The 26,225-nt window shown below is 45.9% G+C and overlaps 1 protein-coding gene across 1 annotated transcript in view; it reads right to left on the reverse strand.

Annotated features, from left to right (window-relative positions):
• LAMC2 (laminin subunit gamma 2) overlaps positions 1-24,890 on the reverse strand; it is a 51,494-nt gene extending 26,604 nt beyond the window's left edge. The window contains exons 1-4 of the mRNA XM_024551554.4: positions 24,831-24,890; positions 24,475-24,691; positions 7,236-7,424; positions 847-982 (exon numbers count right to left, since the gene is read on the reverse strand). Of these exons, the coding sequence (XP_024407322.2) occupies positions 847-982; positions 7,236-7,424; positions 24,475-24,553 (404 nt within the window). The 5' untranslated portion in view covers positions 24,554-24,691; positions 24,831-24,890. The remainder of the gene's footprint in view (positions 1-846; positions 983-7,235; positions 7,425-24,474; positions 24,692-24,830) is intronic.
• Positions 24,891-26,225: the final 1,335 nt, after the last annotated feature.

Genomic DNA, 26,225 nt, shown 5'->3' on the forward strand with positions numbered 1-26,225 from the left:
TTTGGTTCACAGGCCCGTGCTCAGTCCACTGAGCCACACCAGCCGGGACGATCTACTTCACGTTTTAAAAGGGTTACAAGAAGGTGATTGGGTTCAGGGAAGGGTCTCTGAAGACAACTAGAAAGGGCAGAGGGGCTGGAGGAGAACAATCTATGCAAAGGCCCGGAGGGGAAGAGAACTTGGGACAATGGTGACTGCCACAGACCAAGCATGGCTGGAGGGCTGGTCTCACATGGGCAAGGGGCTGGAAAAGTGGGCGACGGGGACGTGATTCCTCTGCGGGCGGCCTCCTAGCTAATGGCTTCGCTGCCAAGCTCCCCCTCCTCTAGGCCATGCCAGCGCCCTGCCAGCCCTGCGTCTCTGCGGATTGGCTGTGTGATTTATAATGCATTCTCCACCTTGTTCCAGGAAAGAATGTGAGGAGGGACAGAAGCTGCTTCAGACCAACAGGGATTGAAGTGACGCACAACAGTCCTCTACTCCAAGTTCGTTTGGGTTGAAATGGGTCCCGGGAGAAAATTCGGACTCCTTACCCCAGTCTTTGTCAGGGTGAAGAACATGGGTTCCGGAACCAAGACTGTGGGCCTGACTATTACGTCCACCTTCACCAGTAACATTGGGCAACTTAGTTAACCTCTCCTGGTACCAGTTTCTTATCTTTAACATGAGTACCACGGTAATCCCAACCCCTTGGGTTTTTGTGAGGGTTAAATGAGATAACCCACATGAAGTTCTCAGAGCGGCGTTTGGCACACAGTAGGTGCTCAGGAACTGTCAGTGGTCACGACTGTTAATATAATTGTCACTACGCGTGGCAGAGACAGCAGTGGCGGGCGCAGTGCTTACAGTAGCCTTTGGTCTTGGGTGCAGCCGGCATCTGTGAGTGTGTGGAAGCCTGGCAGACATCGGTCACACCTGTCTCCTGTCACACCTGGCTTACAGCTGCACCGTCCAGAGTTGTCACATCGAGCACTAAGAGAACCTGTAACCAACAAGGTAGGGGAAAGGAAAGAAGAAGAGGAGATATGTAATTTATATGGTGTTAGGAAGCAACTGTCACCCTACGGGTGGCAATAAATAATAAGAAATCACAACCACCTGCTGCCTCTAGCAATTCTCACAGCGTCTGAGTTTTGCATCGCCCACCAGGGATGGTTTCAACAGACAAAGCTGTTTTCTTCGGGGAAAGGAATGGAAATTACTCCTGAAAGCATTTCAATGTGCATATCTACCTCCTTTCAACAGTAAGTAGTGTGCACACCACTGCTTTTGCAAAGAAGTTTGTGGAATCCTCGAGTTCTCGCGAAGGAGGAAAACTTGGGAGCAGGCATCAGCCTTCTGGAAGAAGTGGGCACGAGAAAGTGAGCCACATTCTCCCTTCTTTCTCACAGGCAAAAGCCACCTTTGAAGGGTTAGTGTTTGAAGGGTGTGATTTTTTTTTAAGAGGACAAAAAGGCCTCTTAACCAAAAGGGTCTCTACTAGCGCGGAGGGTAGCAATTTTGTCCCTGGAGCATCACCCCTCCTGAGCAATGAGGGGTGTGTGCCTCTTCCCACGCTTAGTGCGCCAGGGCACTTGCCCTGTGATTGATCTTTTATAAGGCATGCTCTTCCTTGTAAGTGAGTCCTCTCAGACGGAGTATTGAAGAAAGTCAAGGGGTGCTCAGGACAAGGAGACGTGCCTCTCTGGAACCCATCACCTGCCATTCCACCACCCCAGTTCTCCTGGACCCCACCTCGCCCTCACCTCCCTGCCTCTGCCCTTGCCTCCCTACACTCCAGCCTCCATGTAGAAGCCATAGGGCTCTTTTTAAAGTGGAATTCAGATCATACGATACGTCTAAGTTCCCAGGTGGCTTCCCACTATGGGCGGAATAAAATGCAAACTCTATCATGGCCCGTAAGCCTCAACCTCTCTTACTTCATCTCCTCCCTTCTTTCACTAGGTTCCAGCTCCCTGGCTCTTCAAACTGTGCTAGAAGGTGCTACCCTGCTTCCCTCCTCAGGGCATTTGCACCTCCTGCTCCCTGCTCCTGGAGTGCTCCTGCCCCAGAACTTCCCTAAGCAGGCTCATTCTCAGCACTCAGGTCTTGGTTAAATATTTCCTCTCTAGAGAGACCTTTTCCGACTCCCATATCTACACCATCTGCCCCACCCCTACCCCAGTCCCTAGCCCTGCTTACTTATGACCTCAGTTCCTGTTCCCCACTGGGCCTGGAGTAGAGGAGGCAGGGGAGGACTGGAGGAAGGAAACCCTGGGAGAGCCACTGTGGATGCAGAATCAGCAGACTTTGGTGACCTCTGGGAAATGGGTGATGGGGGGCAGGGGTCATGTGGCTGACACCGAGAGCTTGGAGGGCACAACAAGACAGAATGGGATGCTCTGACTAAAGAGAAGGGAAAGGAAGAGCGGGATCTGGGGTTGAATCATCCAGAGAAGATGCTGAGTGTAGTTTAGACATCATGAACTTGAGTCTCTAGTGGCATAGCAGGTGGAAATGTAAGTCTGGAACTCGAGAAAGAGGCTGGAGATCAAGTTTGCAGGGTGAATAAAGAAGCCTGACTTTGCTCTGGCGGCAGACAGAGAAGGCAGGGTGAGGGCCTGGCACAGAAACGAAACCCCATGGACTACGGGAAAGGGTGATCAGAGAGGGAAGCGGGCTCAGGACAGCGCATGCCAGGGGGCAGAGTTTTAAAGGAGAGTTAAAGGACAAGGAGGGTGGGGCAGTTCTCAGGATCTAAGGCAGGGGTGTCAGACTCATTTGCACTGGGGACCACATCAGCCTCGAGGTTGCCTTCAAAGGGCTGAATGTAATTTCAACTCCTTTGCAGTTAAGGAGTAGTTACCTTTATGAAGTCCTAAAATTATTTGGGCTCTCTGAAGGCAACCGCAAGGCTGACGTGGCCCCCGGTGCAAATGAGTCTGACACTCCTGCCCTAAGGCAAGCAGACATTTGACAAGATGAGAAGGGAACGAGGCTACCGGCTGGGCTTGGCATTTAGAGACGGCCGCGCTCGCTCACTGCTCTACAAACAGCAAACAGCTAAAAAGGAAAAATGTTTAGAATTATACTCTGACAAGTAACATTCCATAGAAGAAACATCTCTTTGATATAATTTAGTTGTTTTCAACACAAATGGGTGTTGATCCGGGACTCACAAACATGTTTTTTCCCACTCAAATTAATGGAAATTGATGCTTTTGACTTCAGAAAACTTCCCCCACAGTGTTCCAGAAATGAATTATACCTATCAGATGAAGACTGTACTTTGCTTTTGGGTTTGGCCCAAATAGCCCCAAATGGTACTCAATAAAACACCCTTCTGAGAGTTATTAACAGTCATCTCATGAAAATAGGCATTCTGTGTTCCAAAGAGTTTGGGGAATGGTACATACTAAATCTTTCAAAGGTTTATAACATAATAGTCCACTCAATAGACACGAAGCCTAACTTTTTTAATGGCCGTGTTTCCAAACATTATTTGAATTCTTACAGTAAACACCTATTATTATCTTGAGGAACACAGTGTTTCTCAGGACATCAGCTGCAGAAGACAGCTCGGGAAGCTGGGGCTCATGAGAAGAGCCCAGGCTTTGAAGTCCAACACTCCTCACCTCACATACCAGCTCTGCCACTTACTGGCTTTGTCCTTGGGCAAACCACTCACTCATCACTTCTTTGAAGAGGGGCTAACAGCCTATGCCTGGTAGAGCCCTCGTAAGCCTTTGCGTTAAAATACAGAAAGCACCCCCTTCGGTATCTCCTGCAGAGCAGATGCTCAGAAAATGTAGTTTGTACATAACCTCCAGACCTCCCTCAAGCCTCGCAAAGCACGCGGGCTCTGCCGGGAACGTGACTACTTTATTTCATGTTCCAAAACTTCCAAAATTACAGCGCCGGGTCTCCAAAGCGTCTCACTAATATAAAAACACCTGTCCCAGTTCCTACAACACGAGGGGGCTGTGAATAGCTGGCTTTTAAGAACAGATGAGAAAAGCTTCCTGTTTTAAGGCTGTGTCTCGATAAGCACTTTTAGGATTTATGTGTATATAGTCTACATGCATTTGAAGACTCGGGAAGTACCCTAAAATGATTAACATTAAAAATTTGAACTGAGAGAATGTACTTCCTCTTGAGAACGCTGTATGTATAAACACAACTTGCCTTTCACAATATCATGACTATCCCTGAATAATTACATTTAATAATAATTAAATTATTATTATTTAGGACACGTCTTAAATAATAACTCAAATGTTAGAGACTGAGTACCCCACTGTCAGGGTCCTAGCTATGTAAAAACTAATAAAATTCAGAGAATAATTCCATTATCATTGGTGTCCACACAGATCTCAAGAATTCAGGCGTGGGAGAAAGAAACGCATACACACACACCCACAGTACATTTCAAAGTAGAAGCAAAAGGGTATCAGGGCTTGTACACGTGGTTATGAGAACTGAAGATAATTCAGCCTTGCGGCTGAGCCCACAAAGTCATCACATAAAATAAGTCTAGTTTTGCTACGTTTATGAGAAATTGAGGTGAAATCCAAATCCGTGGCCACGCTAGGGATTCCTAGGGATTGAAGCTGTCGGCTTCAGGTGCCGTGCATGGAATGATAGCACTTTGGAGTAAGGTGTGTGCTCCTGCATCTGAAATTGAATATACAACAAGTTCCCATGGGAAGTTATTATTTGAAAGTGGAAAATATCATTTGGTTGATTAGGAGACCGAAATCACATTGGGAATTAATCTCGTGCCACTGGTTTAGTGACCTGTGCGGCCAAGTCAATGTGTAGCTGGAGATGACACACGGGGGAACAGTCTCTGTCACCAACATGCCACTCGGCCTGGGCAGCTCGGGCCCAGGAGCTTGTCCCTTCATCTCTGTAACGCCGGGTGGAGCGTGCTAATACACGGCTAAAGAAGACATAGTACAAGAAGTGGTCTGGAAATATATAAAGCATTGCCCAGATCTTAGGAAATAATATCCATGACGTTTTTTCTGGACATCTAATTACCTGCTGTTGGGGATAAAAAGGCACCATTCTGATTTTTTTTTTCTGTCATATGGAGGGCATTAAAGGGAATACTTCTTGTTCGGAACACCTGCATTGCAACTTTGGCTCTCGTAATCGCCTGCTGGGAGGTTTCAGGCCGTGCAGTAACTCTGCTAAAAAAGATTTGAAAAATTCACTGCCAGTTTCAGGATGTTCATAAGATGTTAATAAACAGTTTTATTAAGGCTTCTTTCTAAGCTGGCATATAAGTCTTTTTTTTAAAAAAGCCAGTGTTCCAGGGGACTGAGACCTGACCTCTGCCCCAATAGGAAAAACGACGACATCCCTTTACTGAGTTGTGTCCCAGGTGCTTAATCCTGCGACGTGAATAGCATGATGGACCGTTTACAGATGGGGACGCTGGGGCAGCGAGAGCTTAGGGAGCAAGCCCAGAGCGGCATAACGGCCGTGGCTGTGCCAAGACTTGACCCCCGGCTGTCCAGCTCCAAAACCCACCCCTGTACTCCACATCATGATCTCGGATGTCAGCATGCCCGGGGCTGGCACCCACAGACTCTACCTCCTTCCACAAGTTTCCCCACCTCCCTCTCTAAGCCTCTGCTCCCTCGCGTATAAAATGGAAATAAATAATCATAGCACCCTCTTCATAAGGTTATTTATGGAGATTAAATTAATTACTGGATAAAAGCACCTAGCAAAGTGCCTGGCCCAGAGGAAGCGAGAGTAATGCGCGTCAGCTACCGTACAAGATGTAAGTCATCACTGGGCTCCACTTCCTTCCGCCAGGCTGACCTCACTGAGCCTGGGGTGGCTGTTCTCCAAAGAAGACAGAGCCAGGCTCACTGTTGCTGGATGGGCAACCGACTACAGGTCCTTCAGTACCGTCCCTCTGCGCTCGCTCCGCAGCAGGCTCCTTGTCCTCAGGCCAGGCTTTCCAGTGGAGCTAATTACACTTCTAATTCCCTTCTCACTGATCACTTTGCTGGAACGGCCCAACTCCAGGGACTCACAATGAGGCTGTATGACCTACGGGGATGTGGGCCCTTCAGAGAGGTTAAATGCCCATTAAGGTGGAATGATTTTTCTTTTCAAAATTCTTTGATTCGTAGGGAGAACTGCGAAATCCCAAAGATTCTGGATGCTGATTCTACACCACAAAGCGAAGCACACCTGATCAAACCACACCCTCACAGCGATTCTGGTGGTTTGGAAGTGGTTTCTGGGACGTGGGTCTGTATCCCACAGGGGCACCCAGTTTTCTGTAAGACTCCCCAACACACTCGATCAGGAACGCCTTATTGAACCAAAATCTGCTTGTTTTCAGATGCTTTCCGCTGTTGCTATGGGTTGGTTCCACCGAGCTACTCTGAGTGACAGCCGCACACTAACCTGTAAATACCCTGTAGGTGGGTTAATATTTATCCTATGATACTGGTAAACACTTTCTAGCACAGAGATGAAACAGATACTGCTAAGATAATAGACAATAAAGCCATTTAAAAAGAAAAAACTCAGCTTATTTAGCAGACCTACCCGTCTCTCCCTCCTTATTTGTACTAACTTCTCTTCACTGTCTGCCCACCATGAATCGAGCGCGTTGGTGCACCTGTGTGCACAACACTACCTACAGTTCTGCAGATATAGGCAGTGGGTGACACATTAAAAAACAAAAACAAAACAACGAAAAAGAGCCCTTCTGTAAACCAGCCACCGTGGTAGATGCTTCCTAGTTGTCAATTCTACTTTTTCTTGTTAACACCCTTGTGAAAGACACTAACCTGCCTATTTATTTTCCTGTCCTTTCTATTAGTACTCCTTTACATCCCTAGCACTTAGCACAGCACCAGAGACAGATCTTTCTAGTCCCTTCCTTTTTGAGAGGTTTGGCAAAGGTGGTTGTAGACAGGAGGAGCTAGCACTACAAGACTGCATACTTCCTTTGCCCCTGCATCAGAGACTGTCACCTGTGAGGACAAGCAATCCTGTGTTTCTTGGTTCTAGAATTCAAGCCAACGTGCCCTAAAGATGCCAGTTGGTTCCTAAGATCCAGACTTCAGTAAAACACGTTTGTTTTCAGATTCCCCATTGTTCTAGAAGTTGAAAGCCTCTTTCTTGGCCTGTTTGCTTCGCTCTCCCTCCCTCTCCTCCTCCCACCCTCCATCCCTCCTTCCCTTCTCCATCTCCCTCTTGCTTTGCCCTTTTCCCCCAGGTACCTTTGGAGTGGCAGTTGCAGGGTAAACAGCGGTCTCTCTCTCTCTGCCGGTGAAACCCCTCCTTGCACCGCTCGCAGTGAGTGCCGGCAGTGTTGTCGCTGCAGTGGAGGCAGCGGAATCCGTTCCCGGTCCGCCTGTGAAGTTCCTGATCAAAGATGCATTTCTGGGACCTCCCATTGCAATCACAGACTGGGGATCAGGGAGAGGAAGGCATCATTAGCAAAAAACACAGAGACAATTCGTGCACGTGTTGTGTTCTCATTAATGCATGGTATGCATGGGGTCTACAGCCTACTTTCAGCTACTTGATGGAGGATGCAAGAAAGGGGCCCGAGTGAGGGTAAGTTCTCACTTCGTCTGAGGAAGCAGCCGGTGTGCAGTGCTGGTGGGGTGTTGCCCAGGAGAACAAGAGCCCAGGATTACCTGCCTGTCCAAGTCCTCAAAAGGCTTATATGATGTGTTTTTATGTGAAAATTCCAGAGTGAAATATTTTCAAGTAACTCATTTCAAAAATCCCATTCAACACCATAGAAAAAGTCTACGGGCTGTAGGCCTGTCTAACAGCTGGTAGCAACATCTGTTCGAGACACACAATATCCGTTCCTCTGGGGGTGGTCGAGGCTGCGGAGCTAATGCGACTGTCTGGACGGGCATCTCCTGCCCCACTCACCGTGCCTTGTGTGATCCTCCCAAAGCCAGGTAACAAGAGAACCACAGTCCCATATAGAATAGCCTTTCCCAAGTGTCCAAGAAAGTTTACCCTGTGGATACTGCGAAGAGACTCATGGAGTGACATCTCCACGTGGCACCTAAACAGCCAAGGAGGTAACATATGGAAGTACTTGGCATAGTACCTGGCACACAGCAGACACTCAGAAAACATTTCAGTCACCATGTAGAAGAGAAAGAGGATGGGCCTCGAGGTTAAAAGAATTGGGTCAAATACCAGCTCTGCCAGTTTCTTGGGCAAATTACTTAAACTCTCTGAATCCTGGCTCTTCTCTTATGAATGAACACGCATAATCTGCCTTCTTGGATCGGTGAGCAGGTCCCACCAAGAAGAGAATATTAGTCCTTCGCCTCAGCTATTTTCTCCCTCACGGACGCGGGACAGATGAGAAAAACGCAGCACTGAAAGGTTAAGTAACTTGACCCAGTGGAGAGCTGGGGTTTGAACCTGCCTGATGCCAAAACTCACTTTCCTTCCTCCAGGCACACTGTGCCTATTGGCCACGCAACCCCAAGGAAAGCCTGTTTCTAGAAGCACCCAGGGCCACGCCTTACCCAGAGCGCTGGCAACCACATCAACGAATGTGCCAAGACGCACCGAGCCGCTGCCCGCTGCAAGCCGAGTCAGGCGCTGAAGACCCAAAGGTGACTCAGTAAATCTTACAAGCTTCCTAAGTAACTTCCTTATAACAGCTCCTAACACTCTCTTGGGCTACTTTGGATGCCATCTAGTCTAGGGAAAGCCAACGAACATCTACCAGAGCCCACTCTATTTCTAGGACATTATGTGCATCGGTTCACGATAACACTTTCACATGAGTTTTATTGTCCCTGTTTAACAGAAGAAGAAACAAATGCTTAGAGAAGGTAGTTATCTTGCTCAAAGTCATACAGCTAAACGGGCAAAGATATAATTTGCTCCCAGGTCTGTCCCACCATAAAGCCCTTACCTTTCCACTTTACTGGAGCATCTGATCTACCACGGAACACAGACACTCCTTTTGTAAGTTCAGCCCCTCCTGCATCCTCCCTCGCCCAGTACGATCTGCTGTTCCTCCTTAGGCAGTGCGGGTTGTTATAAAAAAAATTTTATGGAGTTTTAAATCTGCCTCCCTCCCTGTAATTTTTACCGTGTGTTCTTGTTCTTCCCTGGAAAACAACACACACACACACACACACACACACACCTACTCTCTTCTCCATTTATTTATTTATTCCTCAGGCATTTATCTCAGACCTTGTTCTACAAGGCACAGCGCTGGCCAAGCCTTTGAATAGCTGAAGATACTACCTATACTATTGCTCTCTTTCACCTTCTCTCCTTCAGGTTAAACTGGAGATTTTCATCTCCAAGACCTTCAACTATTTCCCATGTCATGATTTCTAGATTCTTCTTGATTACCCTTCCAGGAACAAACTCCAATTTTCAATGTGTTTCTTCAAATGACCAGGATTAATTACAGTACTTCAAATGTGGTTTGAACAGCTCAGCTTCCAACAAGACTAGGTATTACAGTTCCATGGATGCAGCCTAACATTTCATTAAACTTACAGCCTATTAAGTTTGCACTCAATTCAAACTCCCAGGGCTTTTCACAGAACTGGTGCCAAGGCGAACCCTTCCCACTGAATGCTTGTGTGACTGATTTTGTGGATCTCGAACAGATGTGCCACACAGCTGTCACGGGCTGTGAAATTTCTTCCAAGTATGTCATCAGGCACATATAAGAGCTGTTGAATTTACACCAGCCAACCACCCTTGTGCGATTACTCAGCTTCATCACAGGCAGCCAGTGCCCCTGTATGGCCCTGCATACCTTTGCGGAGCAATCTCAACATAATTATGAACTTTTCATTGTGCCTTTCTTATTCAGAACAAACTTTTTGCTGGTAATAGTGAACTTCATAAGGACAGCTTATGATGTATTGAATTAGAGCAATATTTAAAAAAATAGAAAACCTTGTCATTATCTTTTTTTTTTTTACCACCTCCCTCTCCTTCTGTCCAAACTCTGTTCTGCAAGATCGGTGTTCTTCCTTTACATTCACAGCCTTCCTTGGACTGCATCACAGATCCAGCAGGGGAGGTCTGCCAGCATCTCCACTCTGGAACTTGCCCAGCAGGTTACAGACCTAGTGCCAATCTACCCTCCTCCTTCTCTGTGGGTTTCCGTTTAAGCTCAGGGTTATGGTGGCTGGGCTGAGGACCCATGGGCCTCAGGTCTGGGGAGTGCACTGCCTCCTGTGTCTGCATTATGTGAGAATTCCGTGAAGACACCCCCTTCAGCCTTGTCTGTGGAACTTGGGAGTTAGCAAGCTGTGCTGAGCTCAGCACTTAGCTGTACTGCACTTGGCTCAAAACTAAGTCTTCCAAACACTCACACCCAGAGAACGAGGGGCCAGAGTTTGCCCTTTTGCACTGAATGACACTTTTTTGTCACGAACGCGTTTGAAGCATGGTCTCTCTCAAGTCATCACTCAAATTTAGACTAACTCCCCTAAAACCAATTATGACTCAATCTAACTGCTGAGGGGGGAAAATCTCTATGTTTCAAATTCCAGACGATTCCTGCAACTGGGCTTAACAAAATGGGCCTCATACAGCTTGTGCCTGGTCTTCCTTATTCTGTGACCAGTTTCTGCCCAACCACTACCATGGACCCACTGGTTGCCGAAGGGCACTGCCTGGCTCAGAACAAGGCAACAGGGAGCAGTGGGGACTCTGCCAAAAGGGGTAAAGGGAGAAGCTGCAGGTCACCCCCAGCCAGTCTTGCCACACAGCAGTGATGCTCCCCGTAGTCAGCCTTTCCACTTGGGTTTTTAAAGAAGGGAGATATCTGGCTTTGTGTAGGAAATGTACTGATTTTTAAACATTGGCAAAAAATATAGTTTTAAACATATTTTTGAAATGAAGCTGGGCAAATCTTTGCCCTTGACTTTGCTCTTTAAACAGGCAGAAAGCACTCCCATGCTTTAAAAAAAAGGAAAAAAGGAAGCCCTAGGTTATGGCACAGTGTCTGGTCCATAGCAGGAATTGAATGCTTTTTAACAGACAAATGAATGCATGTTCTCTTAAATTTCAGGAAACTCCTAGATGTGTTTCTACCATTCAAAGGACCCCACACGTCAACACATGTGTGGACATGCCTTATAAACACAAATTGCCGACATCCAGCAGACGCTCTCTCCCCTATTCCTGGAGAAGATGCTTTTTTGCACAGAAGCCCAGTCTAGAAAAAAGCATTTTCGATAACTTATAATGAATTGATTTATTTAGATAAATAGACCTAAATACGAGGCTATAATACATTTTAAACAAAAGTGTAAAAGGTTTTTTAAATTATCCTTTCTTTGCTTTATGTATAGTCTTAGTCAATTTTATGTCTAGAATTTTTTCCTTTTCCTTTTGTAATCTACTTGCTATTCTTTCAAATTCTGGGCCAGCAGCAAATTTCCTGAATAGTTCTCTAGTTTCCATCAGGGAGCCTTAACACAAAAGCAAGAGAGCGGAGTATAAAGATGAAGATCTTGGCCATTTCAGTTCATTCATTCATTTATTCAACAGCCCATTCATTATCAATAGTCCATTCATTCATCCATTCATCCAACAAGTATATACTGAGCATCTACTACATGCCAGTCTCCACTGTAGGCATGGGCAGGGATAGAGCAGTCTGCAAAACCAATAGGTATCCAGCCCTCATGGAGTCTTCGTGCGAGTGGGAGGGAAAGAAAGTAAATAAGAAATATAAGAGAATGTTGGGATAGTGGTATTTGTTAAGGGAAAACACAGAAAGCAGTGAAAGAAAATAAAAGTTAGGGGGTAAGTAAGGTAGCTAAGGAAGAGAGGGCTGCAAAGAGCCATGTGGCCATTTCTTATTTCACTTCTATTTTGATACCGCTCTATGCATGCTCTGTGTCCATTTATCCCCTAGGCACCATGTGTTTCTTATAAATTATCATGATTTATTTGATAACAAATGTATCAAACTATTTGCCTGTCCAATTATTGCACATTTTCTTTATCCCTCCTGATAAACCCCCTTTCTCTCCAAAGTTACTCATTGATCGATTTTGTTTCACAGATTCTTTTTCCCTTTCCCTTCCTTCTTCTAGTCCTTAGGCCATGAGATGTTCATTCATTTAATAAATGTCACTTCACACGGAACAGTGAGGCTGCACTGGGCCCTTAGACACTGGGACTTAGGGAAGAAGCAACATTTCAAAACAAGGGAGCTGCCAAGGTTTTAGTTTGTCAAAGATATAACATACATATTGACTTAATACATATTGGGTTTTGTCAAACATTCATCACATTATCCATGGTTTCCTCATTTCGCCAGCCATGGGTCCAGGACTTGGCCTTCAGACATCATTGTCCCAGAAAATACAGATCAGACTCGGGCCCTGACCAGCCCTGAGCCTTACAGGGTCTAGGAATGAAGGCAGGCGGGCCTTTCTCCCTGTCCCACTGCACCCTGTACCGTAGGTGCCGGGGCCCATCCATTTCTCATAGTCAACTATTCATCTGTACTGTGCTCTTTACAAACTACAGTCCTCCTTCACACTGGTGTCCTGTCCTCTCTCTGTCCCCTCACTCCAACGCCCTGAAACCTTTGTCCCTGTCAGCCGGGGCTCTCTCCACGGCTAAGGGAAGAACCACCAAGTTTACCCAAACCCTCCATAAACACACCTAAAACCAAGTCATCGGACTCAGATTTTTCACAGTTTTTTTCAGTCTAGTAAAGCGTGGGTGGTAATCGTGTCTGCCTACGCTGAACGCTCCCTCTTCAGCACTTAAGTATGTATTATAATAATAACTATTATAGCTGATCCTGAAAGGGCTTCTTAGAAAAGCCCGCCAGGCAGCCAGACACAGGTTGATCCGCCCACCGCCGCCCACCACTGCCGCCCACCACACCCCCAAGGAGCTGGAGACGCTCCGCCAACAATGGAGCAAGGTGTGCGGAAGCCCCCCAGGCTCACTTACTGCCACCTTCCCTCAAACGCACAACTCCAACAGGTCGGGGCAGGAAGCGCAGGGCAAAGGCTGTTTCCAAGCTGTATCCTTGGGAGAACGGAAGGAAACCGTAAATATTTCCTCGGGTTGTACTTGGGGCAAGCAAGGCCTTGCAATACTCGGCACCGAAGGCTGCAGTTCATCCAGACCCCACTTTAAATTTTCCATAGGAAACGCTGCCAGCAAGAAATTCCGAGAAAGTTCCACGATTTGGCATAACGTCGGGTGATTTGTGTGAAGCAGATCCTCTCTCCATTGTTCTGAACTTCAAAAACATGCTCTACTCGTCACCCAGGTGACCTCATTGCCATCTGCATATAATTTATGGAATCATCGTGGTTTTAGTGCTCTTAACCGTAATGACGTAATTAAAAATTCAAACTTTTGTCAAAACCCTGCAGATTGGGCTCTGCCAACTTCTGCAACTTCAATCTCATTCTTCAGTCCCTCCCTTGCTCTCTGGCCTCCAGCACACAGACCTTCAAGGGAACCTGAGAGGCACGAAGCTCTTCCTCACCACAGGCCCTTCCGTTTGCTATTTCCTTTGCCTGGGGCACCACCGGCTCCACCCTCCCTAAACCCACGCAGCAACCACAGAACCACAGCGATCTGTTTAAGAATCAGATTGCAGGGTCCCTGCTGATAACCCTTCAACTGCTTCTGCCTCTTCTGAGGGCCCACAGGACTTCAAGCTGCCTCTCCCTGGGCATTTGTCACTTTCTCTCTCCATCTGTGAGCGTGCTTCACTTCCCCAACAGGAAGGAGCAGGACTCAGGACAGTGGCTGTTGGATGGACGGGTGGATGGACGGGTAGATGAGAAAAATGAATAGAAGGAGGAAGGAAGGAAGTCTGACTCTAAAAAATGCCAACCAAGATGCTGAACATACAGAAATCTCCCAGGAGTCCGGGGAGCCAACACAGATTACAATGTCTACATATATGGCATTCAGTGTAGAAAAAGCTAATGTTTCAACCAAAAAATAAATGAACAAATGCCCAGCGAAATGACAAGAGAAAGAATTCTAAGAGGAACATGGTACTTTAAGTTAGAAGGAGTGTCTGAGACTTTCAGACTTTTTTTTTGAGGTGGCCGTGTACACCAGATGCACTATTTCTGCACCAGGACTGCCTGCCCTTCTGTGGTCTGTGAGCCTGGAGCTGCGAAGACCAGCTGCCTGCCAACTCAAAGGGCAGCCAGCCTAGGGCCGCGCGGGAGGAGGGGCAGGGCCTTGAGACCATGAGATCAGTTTGCAGTGATCTGGCAGCCTTGACAGGTAACGTACTTGGCTGGTGTGTGGGACTAGCTCATGAGCTAGGAATTTGAGCATCATGTTTGAACTTGACGGTGTGTGCTGGCTGCTATTACGTAGAGCTTTGCTGTTCTCACTTCCATTTCAGCTGCTTCGTGCACTAATACTGACCCAGTTAAACAACAGCAAATTTATAATATAAATTACCTGTAATCCCTTGCAGATGAGTCCAAGTATAAACCGTTCAGAGATGACGCTCGATTCTCTGCCTTTTTCAGAGAGGTGGCATGTGCCCCGATTTTCCTTTCCAGGATTTTGTGCCCCTCATTCCCTTTCGGGGACATTGAATCTTTTTCTGTCGTTCTCTTTTGGATATTTTCTTCCCTTCAATATCATGATGCTATACTGTCAGATTTCTTCTTGGCTTCTGACCTTGTCCCCCACCCACACCCAAGCCTCTGTGGGCCCCTCTCCTCCCCCAGCTCTAAATGTTGGCGTTCCTCAAGGCTCAGTCATGGCGGACCGCCATGATCCTCACTCTAGAAATCTCTCCTCCCAGCCAAGGCCTTCAGTGATCGTGACAGGTGTTGACATGCCAAGACTCTTCCCTGGCCCAGACTTCATTCTCAACTTTAGACCCTCGTGCTCTGCCAGCCGCTTTACATTTCCAACGAGTTGTCTCAAGAGCTCATTACACAAAACGTATTTAAAAGCAAATGCGTGGTTGTCACTCCATCAAGTCGGAAAGCTGGAAGCTGTCCTTATAGGTTCTCCAGCTTTCTCACCTGACCAGATTCTATTCAACACTACATTTTGTTGATATGACCCAGTAAATAGCTCAAGTCCACCCAAGTCCACCTCCACTGTGGCCACTCCAGACCAAACCCCAATCATCTCCGGCCTGCCATCGCTTCCTAACTGAATTCCCTGCACCTTCTCTTTCTTCCCTCCACTCGGTAGTCACAAAACCTTTTCAACGTACAAATTTTACCACGACCTCTCGGTTTAAAACTCTCTGATGCCTTTCCTTTACGCTTAGGGTAAAGACCAGAATTCCTTAACATTGACCATGTTCAAATCCTGCACACTTTTCCAGCCGGATTTCCCCAAACACTGCCGCCGGAGACATCTTTCTCTCCTCCCATTCATCTCGCCAACACTTCACTTCATAGCTTGCTTGCTCCCTCTGCGCCTTTAAGTTCTTGCTTGTAAAAGGAAGCGCGCATCATTGTGAGGACAGGTGAGTGGGGACTAACACTCCTAATCACCGTCTCCTGTTTTGTTTGTTCAGAGAAGTGACACTAAAGATGAAACATTACTTTATCTTACTGAATATCGCTCCCTTTCTTGGAGACAAAGAACTGGCCTCATGTGAGATAGCGACCGTCACCTCCGTGCAAATAGCTGGATTAAAAATGGTGAATAAAATCAAAGTTGAGAATAGTGTTCCCTTTCTAAAAAGTGACAAATGCTTATTTTCAGAACAAAAGCAATGGTTGAAAGTGTCCTTAAATAGCTATCGGTTTTAATGTATTTTTACAAATACTCAAAGTGCACATTATCTACAACGTCTAAAGCAAGATACACACCTGACACCTGTTGGTTTGGGATCACAAGCATTGGAAGTTATCATCCCATTTGCAAAACATCTAGATGAGGACCTCTCTCATGTCATCCTCACGTGGGGGTGATCACTTCGTACGTTATATAAATATCGAAGCGCTGTAATGTACACCTGAAATGAATATGCTGTTACATGTCAACTGGAACTGAAATAAAATTAAAGTAAATAAATTTAAAAATCAAAGTCTCTCAATCGGAGATACTTAGGATGACAAGATGAGTGTGTTTATTATATTCCACTTACATGTTATGATGGAAATGCTCAGAAGTATTTTCTAGTTTTAAAACCTCCCACATGAAATTTTTCTTCCTGACGTTTAATATGGTTCTCAGCTTGGGTGAATACTTTAAAACAAAAGCTGAACAGTTCATCACTGAAACTGATCTCGAATTTTATGATTTAACGTGTGACTGCTTCCAGTTTTATCTTTTTAGGGTATGTCACAACTTGTCTTCGAGTCAGAATAAGGAAACTGAACCAGCACTTCACTTGCTAAGAATCGTTTAACTGAATTCCGTTTTCTCGCCCACGTTTTTCACAGCTGCCTTTTCAGCCCAAGCATATGGTTTCAGAACCATACGCTTCCAGATTCTTTCAGTTCCCAGGACATGGAAATGCCCAAGCAGGGGCCAGGGGCACCTGGGAGGGCTCTGAGCAGAGAAACAGCGGAGGTCAGCCTTCTGCTCACACGGGCCATTCGCAATGATAAAAAATATGGGCAAATCCTTCCAACTCCAAATCACCCGAAGTTATCAAGAGTCCAAGAAACTCAGATCACTGCATTTTCCTTTGAAAGATCATGGCTGAAAAGGAATCACCTATTTTCACTGAGTTTATAGCACATGTTATAACCTAGACTTGGAAAAGGCACATGTGGCCTTAGATAACTCAGCTTAGGGAAGATGACATCAGGAAGCCACACCTGGAATGTCTTTCCCTAACTCCCCAGTGGGGTCCAGGCAGCCAGTGGAGAGAGGGAAAGAAAGTCCCAGTGAACACTGAGGTTGGGGATGCTGATTTTTGTCTGACTAGCAAAGGAGGAGGCTGAGGGCTCAGTCTGAGTGAGTTCAAAGGGGAAAGGGGAGAGAAGAATAGGATGCAAGAGACACAGCAGAGCCCCCTTCTCTCACACCTGGCACCTTCAAGAGCGCCCCCGCTGCCAAGACCGCTGGTGTCCGCTGTGGAACGAAGCCTCCGTCTGTGTCCACGGTAAGGATTCTGCGTGAAAGTATTCATTCTCACACGTGTAACCCCACATACGCCTGGCCACAGAAAGAGCAATTTCTGTATTTCTCTGAGTTCATCTATAAAGAAACACATTCCAATACAGAAAGTATATTTGATTGTTATTCTAACAGCATCATGTCCACAGAACAGTTTCTATCTGGCCCAGCCAGAGGTGTCGTGTGCCCCTTCACAAAGCTGCTGAAAGAAAGAGTCCAGGACAGGGAGAGGTGACACCAAAGCGAAGGCCAAAAGGACAGAAATCATGTATGAGGCATCTGAATGAAGAAAATTTAAAAGGAAGTTCTGATTTGGACTGAAATTCTGATCTGTACTGAAATTTTTGGAGTACCCATTCCATGTGGTATTTCAACCATCAACACTTGCGTTGGCTCCTTAAAAAGTGACTTACTAATTCTCCCTTTTTAAAGCTTTAATTGCTGTTATGAACAGCATATTTTGCACATGGAGATTAGCCACAGATTTTTTTATCACCACATCCCTTCACAAAGATGCCTACACTTAGGTATGTGAGTGCTTACTGATACACCATCACAGTTCCCGGTTTGACAAAGCAGCAATGGTAATTCATGTAACACTTACTGTGTTGGGAAAATACGTATGGAGTGTATTTATAACATCGTCTTTGAAGACTCTTTTCTGCGAAAAAATCTATTTGAAAACAATACATTAAAATTTTACTGCTTAAAGTCAGACAATGAATTACATGGCCTTTTAGGAGCTCGACCATTTTTATATGTCGATAACTACAAGTAACAAATACTCCAAGAAGGGTTTGGACCATGGAGCGCTCAGGGGGCGGAAGCCACGTGTCCTGGATCTCAGCCGGACAAATGTGCTATAGCTCCACTGTCACTTCCTCTCGGTCCCCACAGAGCTCAGCACGGGGGGATCCCCTCCCACCACGGACAACCCCCTCAACGAGGCCAGAGCAGAAGCTAGGGTTACCGGTGGGCCCATTTGCAAAGTAGACCTGCCTGTCTGAGATGAGAAATGATCTTTAAACACGAGGAATCTCCTTTTACCAAAAGCACGATGGGCAGTGATTTGAAACGGCAGTAAACATGCGTAACGGTTACGCGTTCAATATCCTGGCTGTACACAGACACCCCTCTGAAAGACTCCACACTTACACCCATGGCCTCCAACAGGGAGAGAAAAGTAAACTGGACACAAGTCTGCATGTATAGATTCAAAACATCCACAGCCATTGAAGAACAATGACTCATAAAACCGAAAGGCTTACTGCTGTCCCTTAAACTGTCCTTTTTTAAAACTGAGCCACTCGTTCAATTCCAAGCTGCATGAAACTCTGACAACAGACTGGTACCAGAAAAGAGAGAGGAAAAAAGAACTTGATTCTTGGAAATCTGTTCTTTTGTCAGGGCCCCACACACTAGAGTTTAGCCTTGTTTTTAACCTGTCGTTTTCACGTTTTTGAAGGAATGGCTGCTACGTTGACTCACATACACACATAGAGACTTCAGATGTCCCACCTGGAAACATAAGGGAGGCTCTTCACAATATCGATAGATCAAGATTCCATCAAGCCTGAAATTAGTTTAAATGAAAATTCTGAAGGATCAGAAATAAGCCAAGGAGGTCCCTTGTTAGAGAACGCTAGCAACTGAAGTCCGGTCCTGGGACCGACTGCGTGGCTCTCAGCTGGGCCTGGACCTTCCCATCTGCAGGGGAGGATCACACGTGCTTGATTCCAGCTCTGCTACAACCAACTGTGGGGATTCGGACACTTACTTCACCTCCCTGTGTGTCATTTTCCTCGCCTGTAAAACGAGAAGCTCTTGTAGAGAACCCCCGTGGCCCATTCCCATTTAGTTCCAAGATGCTGTAAGAAGAGAAGGAAGTGGTGAAACATGCAAGCCTTTTGGCAAGAAATGCCTGCCCCACATAAGTGCAGCAGAAGATCTGGATAATTTTTCCAAAGCCTAAGTTGGTGTGAGAAAGGACTTGGCTGCAATTTAATTTTTTTTTAGAATGTGAAGATCATATGCACACAAGAAATAAAAATAAAATGTAGAAGAGAAACAGTTGGAATTCTGTAAATGGTGTAGAAGCCTGAAGAAGTCCAGAGCATGCAGCGTGTGCGGTTGCTCAATTGAACTGCGCCTCTCTTCTGATACAGCGGAAGGGAGGGCTCAAGCCCGTCTTACACAGATCAGTGTTGGGAGAACCATTCTTTTTGTCTTGTGTAATTGTGACGTTAGAAGCCTCGTGGGTTGGGGAGGCACGTACACAGACATACAGTCACCCACAGACGCAGGAAAGACTTAGCTTTCGGTTTGGGTACGACATTACATCATGTACCTGGAGGTTATATTAGAACACAGCCCAGTAATGAGCTAATAATCTACTAGGTCTAATTTGTGACTAAAGTAGAGTGTTCTAGAGTCTATGGGGCTTTCTATTTCTACACTGGTAATAGATGATTCAAGTCTTTGTGAATTTCTCTAGGGAGAAAAAACATCAGTACAGTTGAGCCACTAAGAACTGAAATGGGACAAATAGTCCTAGGATTGACACCTTAATTTCACGCTCCTGAATTTCCCATAAATACTGACCACAAATCAACAGTCTTCCTCAGCTTCTTGGACCAGCGGAGCTAAACCAGTGGCTGGCTACCCCTAATTCAGGACACCCAGAATGTAAGCCTACATAGAAATTTCCAACTTACGCTCCATCCCAATTCTATACTCCTGTTTATTGGGCACATTTGAATATAAGTTAAAGGTTTTTATTTTTCAATTTTTTACTCTCAGGGGCAAAAAAGGTCACATTTAAGTCTTTCCACAATCTCTCACATCATGGGGCACTTTCTCAAGGATTTTATTTTAAAACTAACGTATTGTTTGGGGAAGACACATCAATTTGAAATGACCCCGATCAGTGTTTTGGATAGCTACCCACGAGAAAGAGGCCAATTCTCATAACGTTTTTATTATCTCACAGTTGTCGGTGCTGAAAGTTGTCATAAATAAGCCTTTCAAGATGATTACGTTGCAAAGACCACAATGTACGCTTAAAGATAATTGTTAAATATTTTGAAAATTGTGTACTTTCTCACGACAGCATAAAAAAAGACTCAAACAGGGCTGTTTCTCAAGCTACCTAGTCCGAAGTGAAGAAGAAGCTAAAGTGCTACTAAAGTGGTTTTAGCAATGCTAAAGCTGAATGGAAAGAATCTGACTATAATTATTTCATGAAATGCAAATGAACTACCCAGTACTTCTAAGTTAGTAGTTCATAAATTATGTGACTTTAAGCATGTTTGTGTAGCTAATTTACTAAGTTAAATATAAAGGGACATGGGACCAATGCCTCTGCATTCCTAAATATTTTCATTATTAAGTTGGCCGAAATTTTTTTGGGGGGTGCGAGGAATGGAGAATAGTGGGCAGATCTTAACTATGAAGAAGTGAAAGACCATCTGCCATGGGGTCGCCTTACATTTGGGCATATTCTAGAGAGCAACAGACTTGCCGAAGCTGTATGTGATGAGGTCTGGCGGTTGGCAACAGGCAAGGAGAAGACATGGTATAAAATCCAATCTTGAAATTCCAATCTGCTTTGGGTTCCCTGTCAGGTTCTTTGTCATTGGTTCGATTGGGTAAAACGGAGGGTTTGCTTCAGCTTAAACAGAAGGAGTTTCTCTTCAGGGACTGCACTGAAACTCTTACTAACTCTTTGACTGAATCCTCATCATCTTTCTTGAGCTAATTCAAGGAGCCTTCAAAAATGTCACCACTTAAAACTGAGAAGGCAATTACTGACATTCATAGTGGCAGGCTAGTTCGTTACATAACAATAATATTGGAGGCATAGTGAGTGCTTATGAGGCACTGTGCAAAGTGCTTGACATGTAATGATCACAGCCATGTATTGTTATTAGCATCTTAGAGATGAGGAAACTGAGGAACAGGTGCAGCAGCTTGCCTACATCCCACCACTGGTAAGTGCTGGAGCTGGGATTTGAACCCAGGCCGTCTTACTCCTACACTCTTATGCATGATGCCATACCACTTAAACAACTTAATTAACAGAATCTGTGAGAGTACAAACTTTCCACGGGTCCTCCCCACTGTTCATAGCACCTCTTTTCCAGCACCTGGCCATGGGAGAAACCACATTAGTGATCTATAATAATCTTGGAATCTGAGCTCACCATTCTAGAACAATTGCTTCAAAACTTACTTAATGACTGAATCCAACAGTGTATTTTAGTCCTCATCTTTGTAGATTCGTATTTTTATACCTGATTTCCATTTGTCACTCCTACATGGTTGAAACTCTTATTAACTCTTTGGCTAACAGAACACACCTTTTTCTTCATTCTCCTCTCTCCTCAATGCCCATTCCTCCTGATTCTCCTTCATTACTCTTGTATCCCCTTGTTAAGAGTCGAGTTTTCTTGTACCTCTGTGTCCCAGGTAGTCTCATCTGTCATCAAGGCTTTGCTTTCCACCTGTGGGCTCCCCACTTTCTATTTCAAACTTTCCTCCTAAAGTTCAAAATCATAGTTCCAGCTGTTAACCAGGGCTGTTGGACATCTCTACTCTCATCTCAAATTCAAGTCCCCACAAGAACTCAGTCCCTCCCCTTCACTGCTCAGCCTTGCTCCCAAATCTCATACTTCTCTTATAGTCCTCATTTCCTTTAATGACATCACTGTCTAACCAATCACGTGACCTGAAGCCCTGGACCCATCCTGAATGCTTATTCCTCCCAATTTTCCCTTACTGATATTCTTAACACACATACTTATTGGATCACCCAATGCTTTCAATTTTACCTGCTAAATGTCTCTGTAACCTGTCTCCTCTTTACTATTCCCACCCGCGTGATGAAAGCCTGTATCCTCTCTCATTTGTATTATTGCAGTGACTGTTCATTGGCCTCTCCTAGCTCAACTTCATTCTCCAAGCCCTTGAGCCATTGGACTCACCCACTCTCTGCTTATAAACCATCTGTATCTCTTTGTTTCTCTTCAGGGACTGCACAGCCTGGCACATAAGGCTCTTCAGGACCAGACTCTTGGCTACATATCTGGTCTCCTTCTAGCCCCTTCTCCAGTCACACCTGCCCCTGTGAACTGTGACCCAGGCCATTGCAGCTACAGTCTCTCACACCAACTGCGAGCTCCTGAGTGGGAGTACTTATCTTCCTTACTGATCTCCGGATATCCGAGTTCACTATACCTACATTGTTGGCTTTAGACATTTTTTTAAATATGGCTCCAGGCATTTTAAGGCACTTTACAATAGTTGCTCATCCTTTCAATAGCTCTACAGGGTTGCAGGGTACTACTGCCTCCATCTAATATTTAACAGGTGAAGAAGCAAACTCCAAGCCACTGAGGAGCCTGAAAGATTACTTATCAGGATGTAGCAAGTGAATGAGGTAAAAATTGAAGCCAGGTCAGGCTCATTCTAAACCCTGTGCTTTCACTGAGCCCAACCCTGAAAGCCTTGCTTATGACATCTAACACCGTGATCTCGCCTTCAAGGAATAACCAAGAAGCAATGTCAGTTGCTTTAGACTCTCTCAGGTACGGCCCACAGGAGGCACAAAGCCGGTCACTTAGGGAGGTGGCAAGTTCCATGCTTTCCATCCAACTTCCACCTCATCCCAGCAACCCTTGAATGGAAAAGCACGCGTTCTCCACCCTAACACCACATCTTTCACTCTCCTTGACCCCCAAAATGATGCCCTTCGGGAAGGGAGTCTAATACTTTAAGCAGTCCACCCCCGAAGACGAGGGAGGTCTAGAAATAAGCCTGAACACTGCTTCTGACTCAATGGTCTAGAAGACAGAACTCTCAGAGCTGGTCCTTCCAGGAGAAGGGAGAGTCCAAGCTCTGTCCACTTGAGACTGATTTCGTTGAGCAGTTGATAGCATCCCACACATTTGCTTCTCCTATCTAATGCCAACACACACACACACACACACACACACACTCTCAACTATAGCCAAGGGGAAAGTTGCTTCAATAATTATCCATTATGTAAATATGTACCTTGTTTCCTTATTACTTTTGTAATGTGATACCAAAAGTTTCGGCCTAAGAACCCTGAATCAGATTCTAATTCTGTCTCTGCCAACAGCTGCCTACATGGCTTTGTGCAAATCCATTTCTATTTTCTCATTTTTTTAAGCCAACAGAGTCTAGTAGTGGATCCATAAGCCGCCCTGTGGATTCTAACATTCAGAGACTACGCTTACTTTTACCATGTTTTCACTAGGTTAAGACTATTTATCCCAACTCAGAGGGAACCTAACCGACATAGTCATTTCCATAAATAGTTTTTAACATGAGAGTCACGATGATGGGGTTGGAAATTAATTCCAAAAATATTTTAGGAAAAAAAAGGATCACATCAGTGCATTTAAATACATGCTACAATATTCATGCCCATCACTTCCATTCAGGCCAGCGTCACCCAGACTACACCATAATAAAGCGACTATCTAAGATGACCCCGTGTGCAATTGCAAATTGTCTCAAGTTCACACATGCACGAGTGTGAAAATGGCTCTTAGCCGTATTGAAATGATTATTGGAATGCCATCAGGTGCAGAAAGCAATATAAACATGAAAATTCAGGGTATTATACAGGTAATTATACAGGTAAGGTCCAGTCTCAAGTACGGTAGAACCAAGTGACAAGGAAAACACGCGTTACGTGTTGTCATAGCTGATACATGCGGACAGTAAACGGTTGCTAGGCTGTCTGAAAGTTTTGTTTATGTCTGCTGAGCTTCTTACAGGGCGCCGCAGAGAAGAGCAAACGATCTATGAGATATGTGCTGAATGAGTGGCTGTTGAAGAAATACTATGTGAAAATACTATTAAAAGGTAACATTAATCAAAAGTATAGCATCTTTAAGACTCTTGAGCCTCATTTTCCATCTACAAGATGAAACGGGAACTTCAGATGGATTATTAAAGAGGTTCGTTTTCCATCTTACTAGCATTCAGTCACAGAAAACATGCCCACCAAAATCCCATCAATAAAAGCACGCAGTGGGAAAAGGATTTCTACACCAACGAACTATTGATCACACAGGGCCCCCTGTTCAAAAAAGGCAGTCAAGGAACACCGTTAAAGTAAGGAGAAGCCTGGTTTGGCACACCTGTTGGCTTCCCACTTTTAAGGCACACAGCTTTATAAGGTAGTACTAGTCTTAGTGAAAGCCTGTCTCTGGGAAAGCTCCAGAGGGGCGTGGGGAGGGAGCTCTGAAGAGGTCCGGGCAAAGTGGGCATCCTCAGGGCTGCCTGCAGCCAGCACAGTCTGCCCGGAAAGGCCAGTTCACAGCCCGGGGCTGCGACGTCTCCTCCTGGCAGCCGACTCACCTTCCCTCCTGGAGGTGGCCCGGGCGGCAGGCAGGAGCAGGGAGACGCAGAGGCAGCAGCTGAGCCAGAGCGCAGGCATGGCCGGGCCGGCGCGCCTTCCGCCGCAGCAGGGGTCGTTGCCCGGCTCCTGGCGGCTGGTGGTTCTCACTCTGCGCTCTGCTGTGCCTTCCTTTTCCTCGATCAGGTGGTTTTATCGACTCTTCTACCTGAGTCAGTCCTGACAGGAAGAGAGCCTGCGTTTCAGGGTGTGACTCACCTGTGAATAAGGAGGACCCAGCCCTCGGGAGGCAGACAAACAGCACACACCGAGCTGTAAAAGCGCTCACCCCAGCCGCGGGCTCCCCCCTCGTGCACACCTGGCCCGGCCTTGGGTGTGGTGCCGGGGCTGCGGCCCAGGGATCCTTCTGGAGGACTGTGCCAGAGGCCTCCTTCTCTCCCGGGGTGGTCCAGGGGTACCGAGGGAGCTAGCAACCCGCCCCTTCCTCAAACTGGGAGGTCCAGTCTCAAGTGCGCAAACTCAGAAATAAATCGGCAGCCCTGATCAGCTGTGATCTAAAAGGCACCGAGGAGAACAGGGCAGTTGGAGAGGGACAGCAGGGTCCTCTTCTTCCTACGACCTAGGCTCAACCTCTTTCAGGAACACAGCAGCCGGACCCCCCACCCACTCTGCAGACACCTCATCCTTCCCCTCACCATCGTGGGCCAGGACTAACGGTTCCTCTCCTGGGTCGCCTTAACTTCCTTATCACCTGGCCTACCAACTCATTAAATCCCCCGCGGGAGAGGTGGGCCTCTTTATGAAGGCCAGATATCACTCTGTATCCCTAACAACAGGTACAGCGTCTGGCTCACAGTTGGTGCAAAATAGATGTTCTGTCAAATTGAATAAAAAAGAGGGTGCAGATGTATTACTCCTTCTACATCTTAGGCAATATTTCTCTGGCCACTCTCTATGGGAACATTAGAAAAAGTTTGTTGACACCAACTGTGAATATCACCTAAGGCCACCGTGCTAGGTGAAGTGAGTGAAATCCAGAAAACTGAAAACCCGGGTATATCCAACATTGTCCTTTCATGTCCCTGCATCCTCTGCTCCTCGTATTTCCACCCGTCTGCAATGTCTCACAGTCCAGCAGGACCAAAGAACAGAGCCTTCCAAAATGAATCTCAAATTTTCCAGACTAAAATTTTGTTTTAGTACAGATTACTCTTGGTTATTGTATCTCAAAAGGTGGAACAAATATTTACATCTATCATCATTTTTGGATAGCAGTAATAGCTAGCACATCCATGGGACCTACTATCTGTCATCATTGTTGTAAGTCCTTGATCTGTAATGACCTTTAGTCTTGCAAACAATTTTATGAAATAGGTGTGCTATTAATTTCCCCTTTTTACAGTTGATAAAACAGTCTTGGAAAGATCGAGTCACGTGCTCAGAGCCACAGGGCTAGCAAGTGGCAAAGCCAAGGTTCAAAACCAGGCAGTCTAGTTCCAGAGCCCATAAACTCTTTGTTAGGTCAGATTACGAAGCACCAGAAAAGAGACAAACTGACAATATTGAATGAATTCAATATGCAGCCAATGGTTACTTGTCTGCATTACAACCCAAGCAGGTTGTGGACTGTCGGCTCACGTCAACAAAGCCTAGTCGCAATGGACCCTGAACAAAGATTTCTGATTTTCCTAACATGTTAGCTCTGAAAGAACCCCCAGAGGCACCTGGACCCCGGTTAGAAAGCGGGCAGCAG

Source organism: Desmodus rotundus, chromosome 12 (assembly GCF_022682495.2).
Source record: "Desmodus rotundus isolate HL8 chromosome 12, HLdesRot8A.1, whole genome shotgun sequence".
Lineage (NCBI taxonomy): Eukaryota > Metazoa > Chordata > Mammalia > Chiroptera > Phyllostomidae > Desmodus > Desmodus rotundus.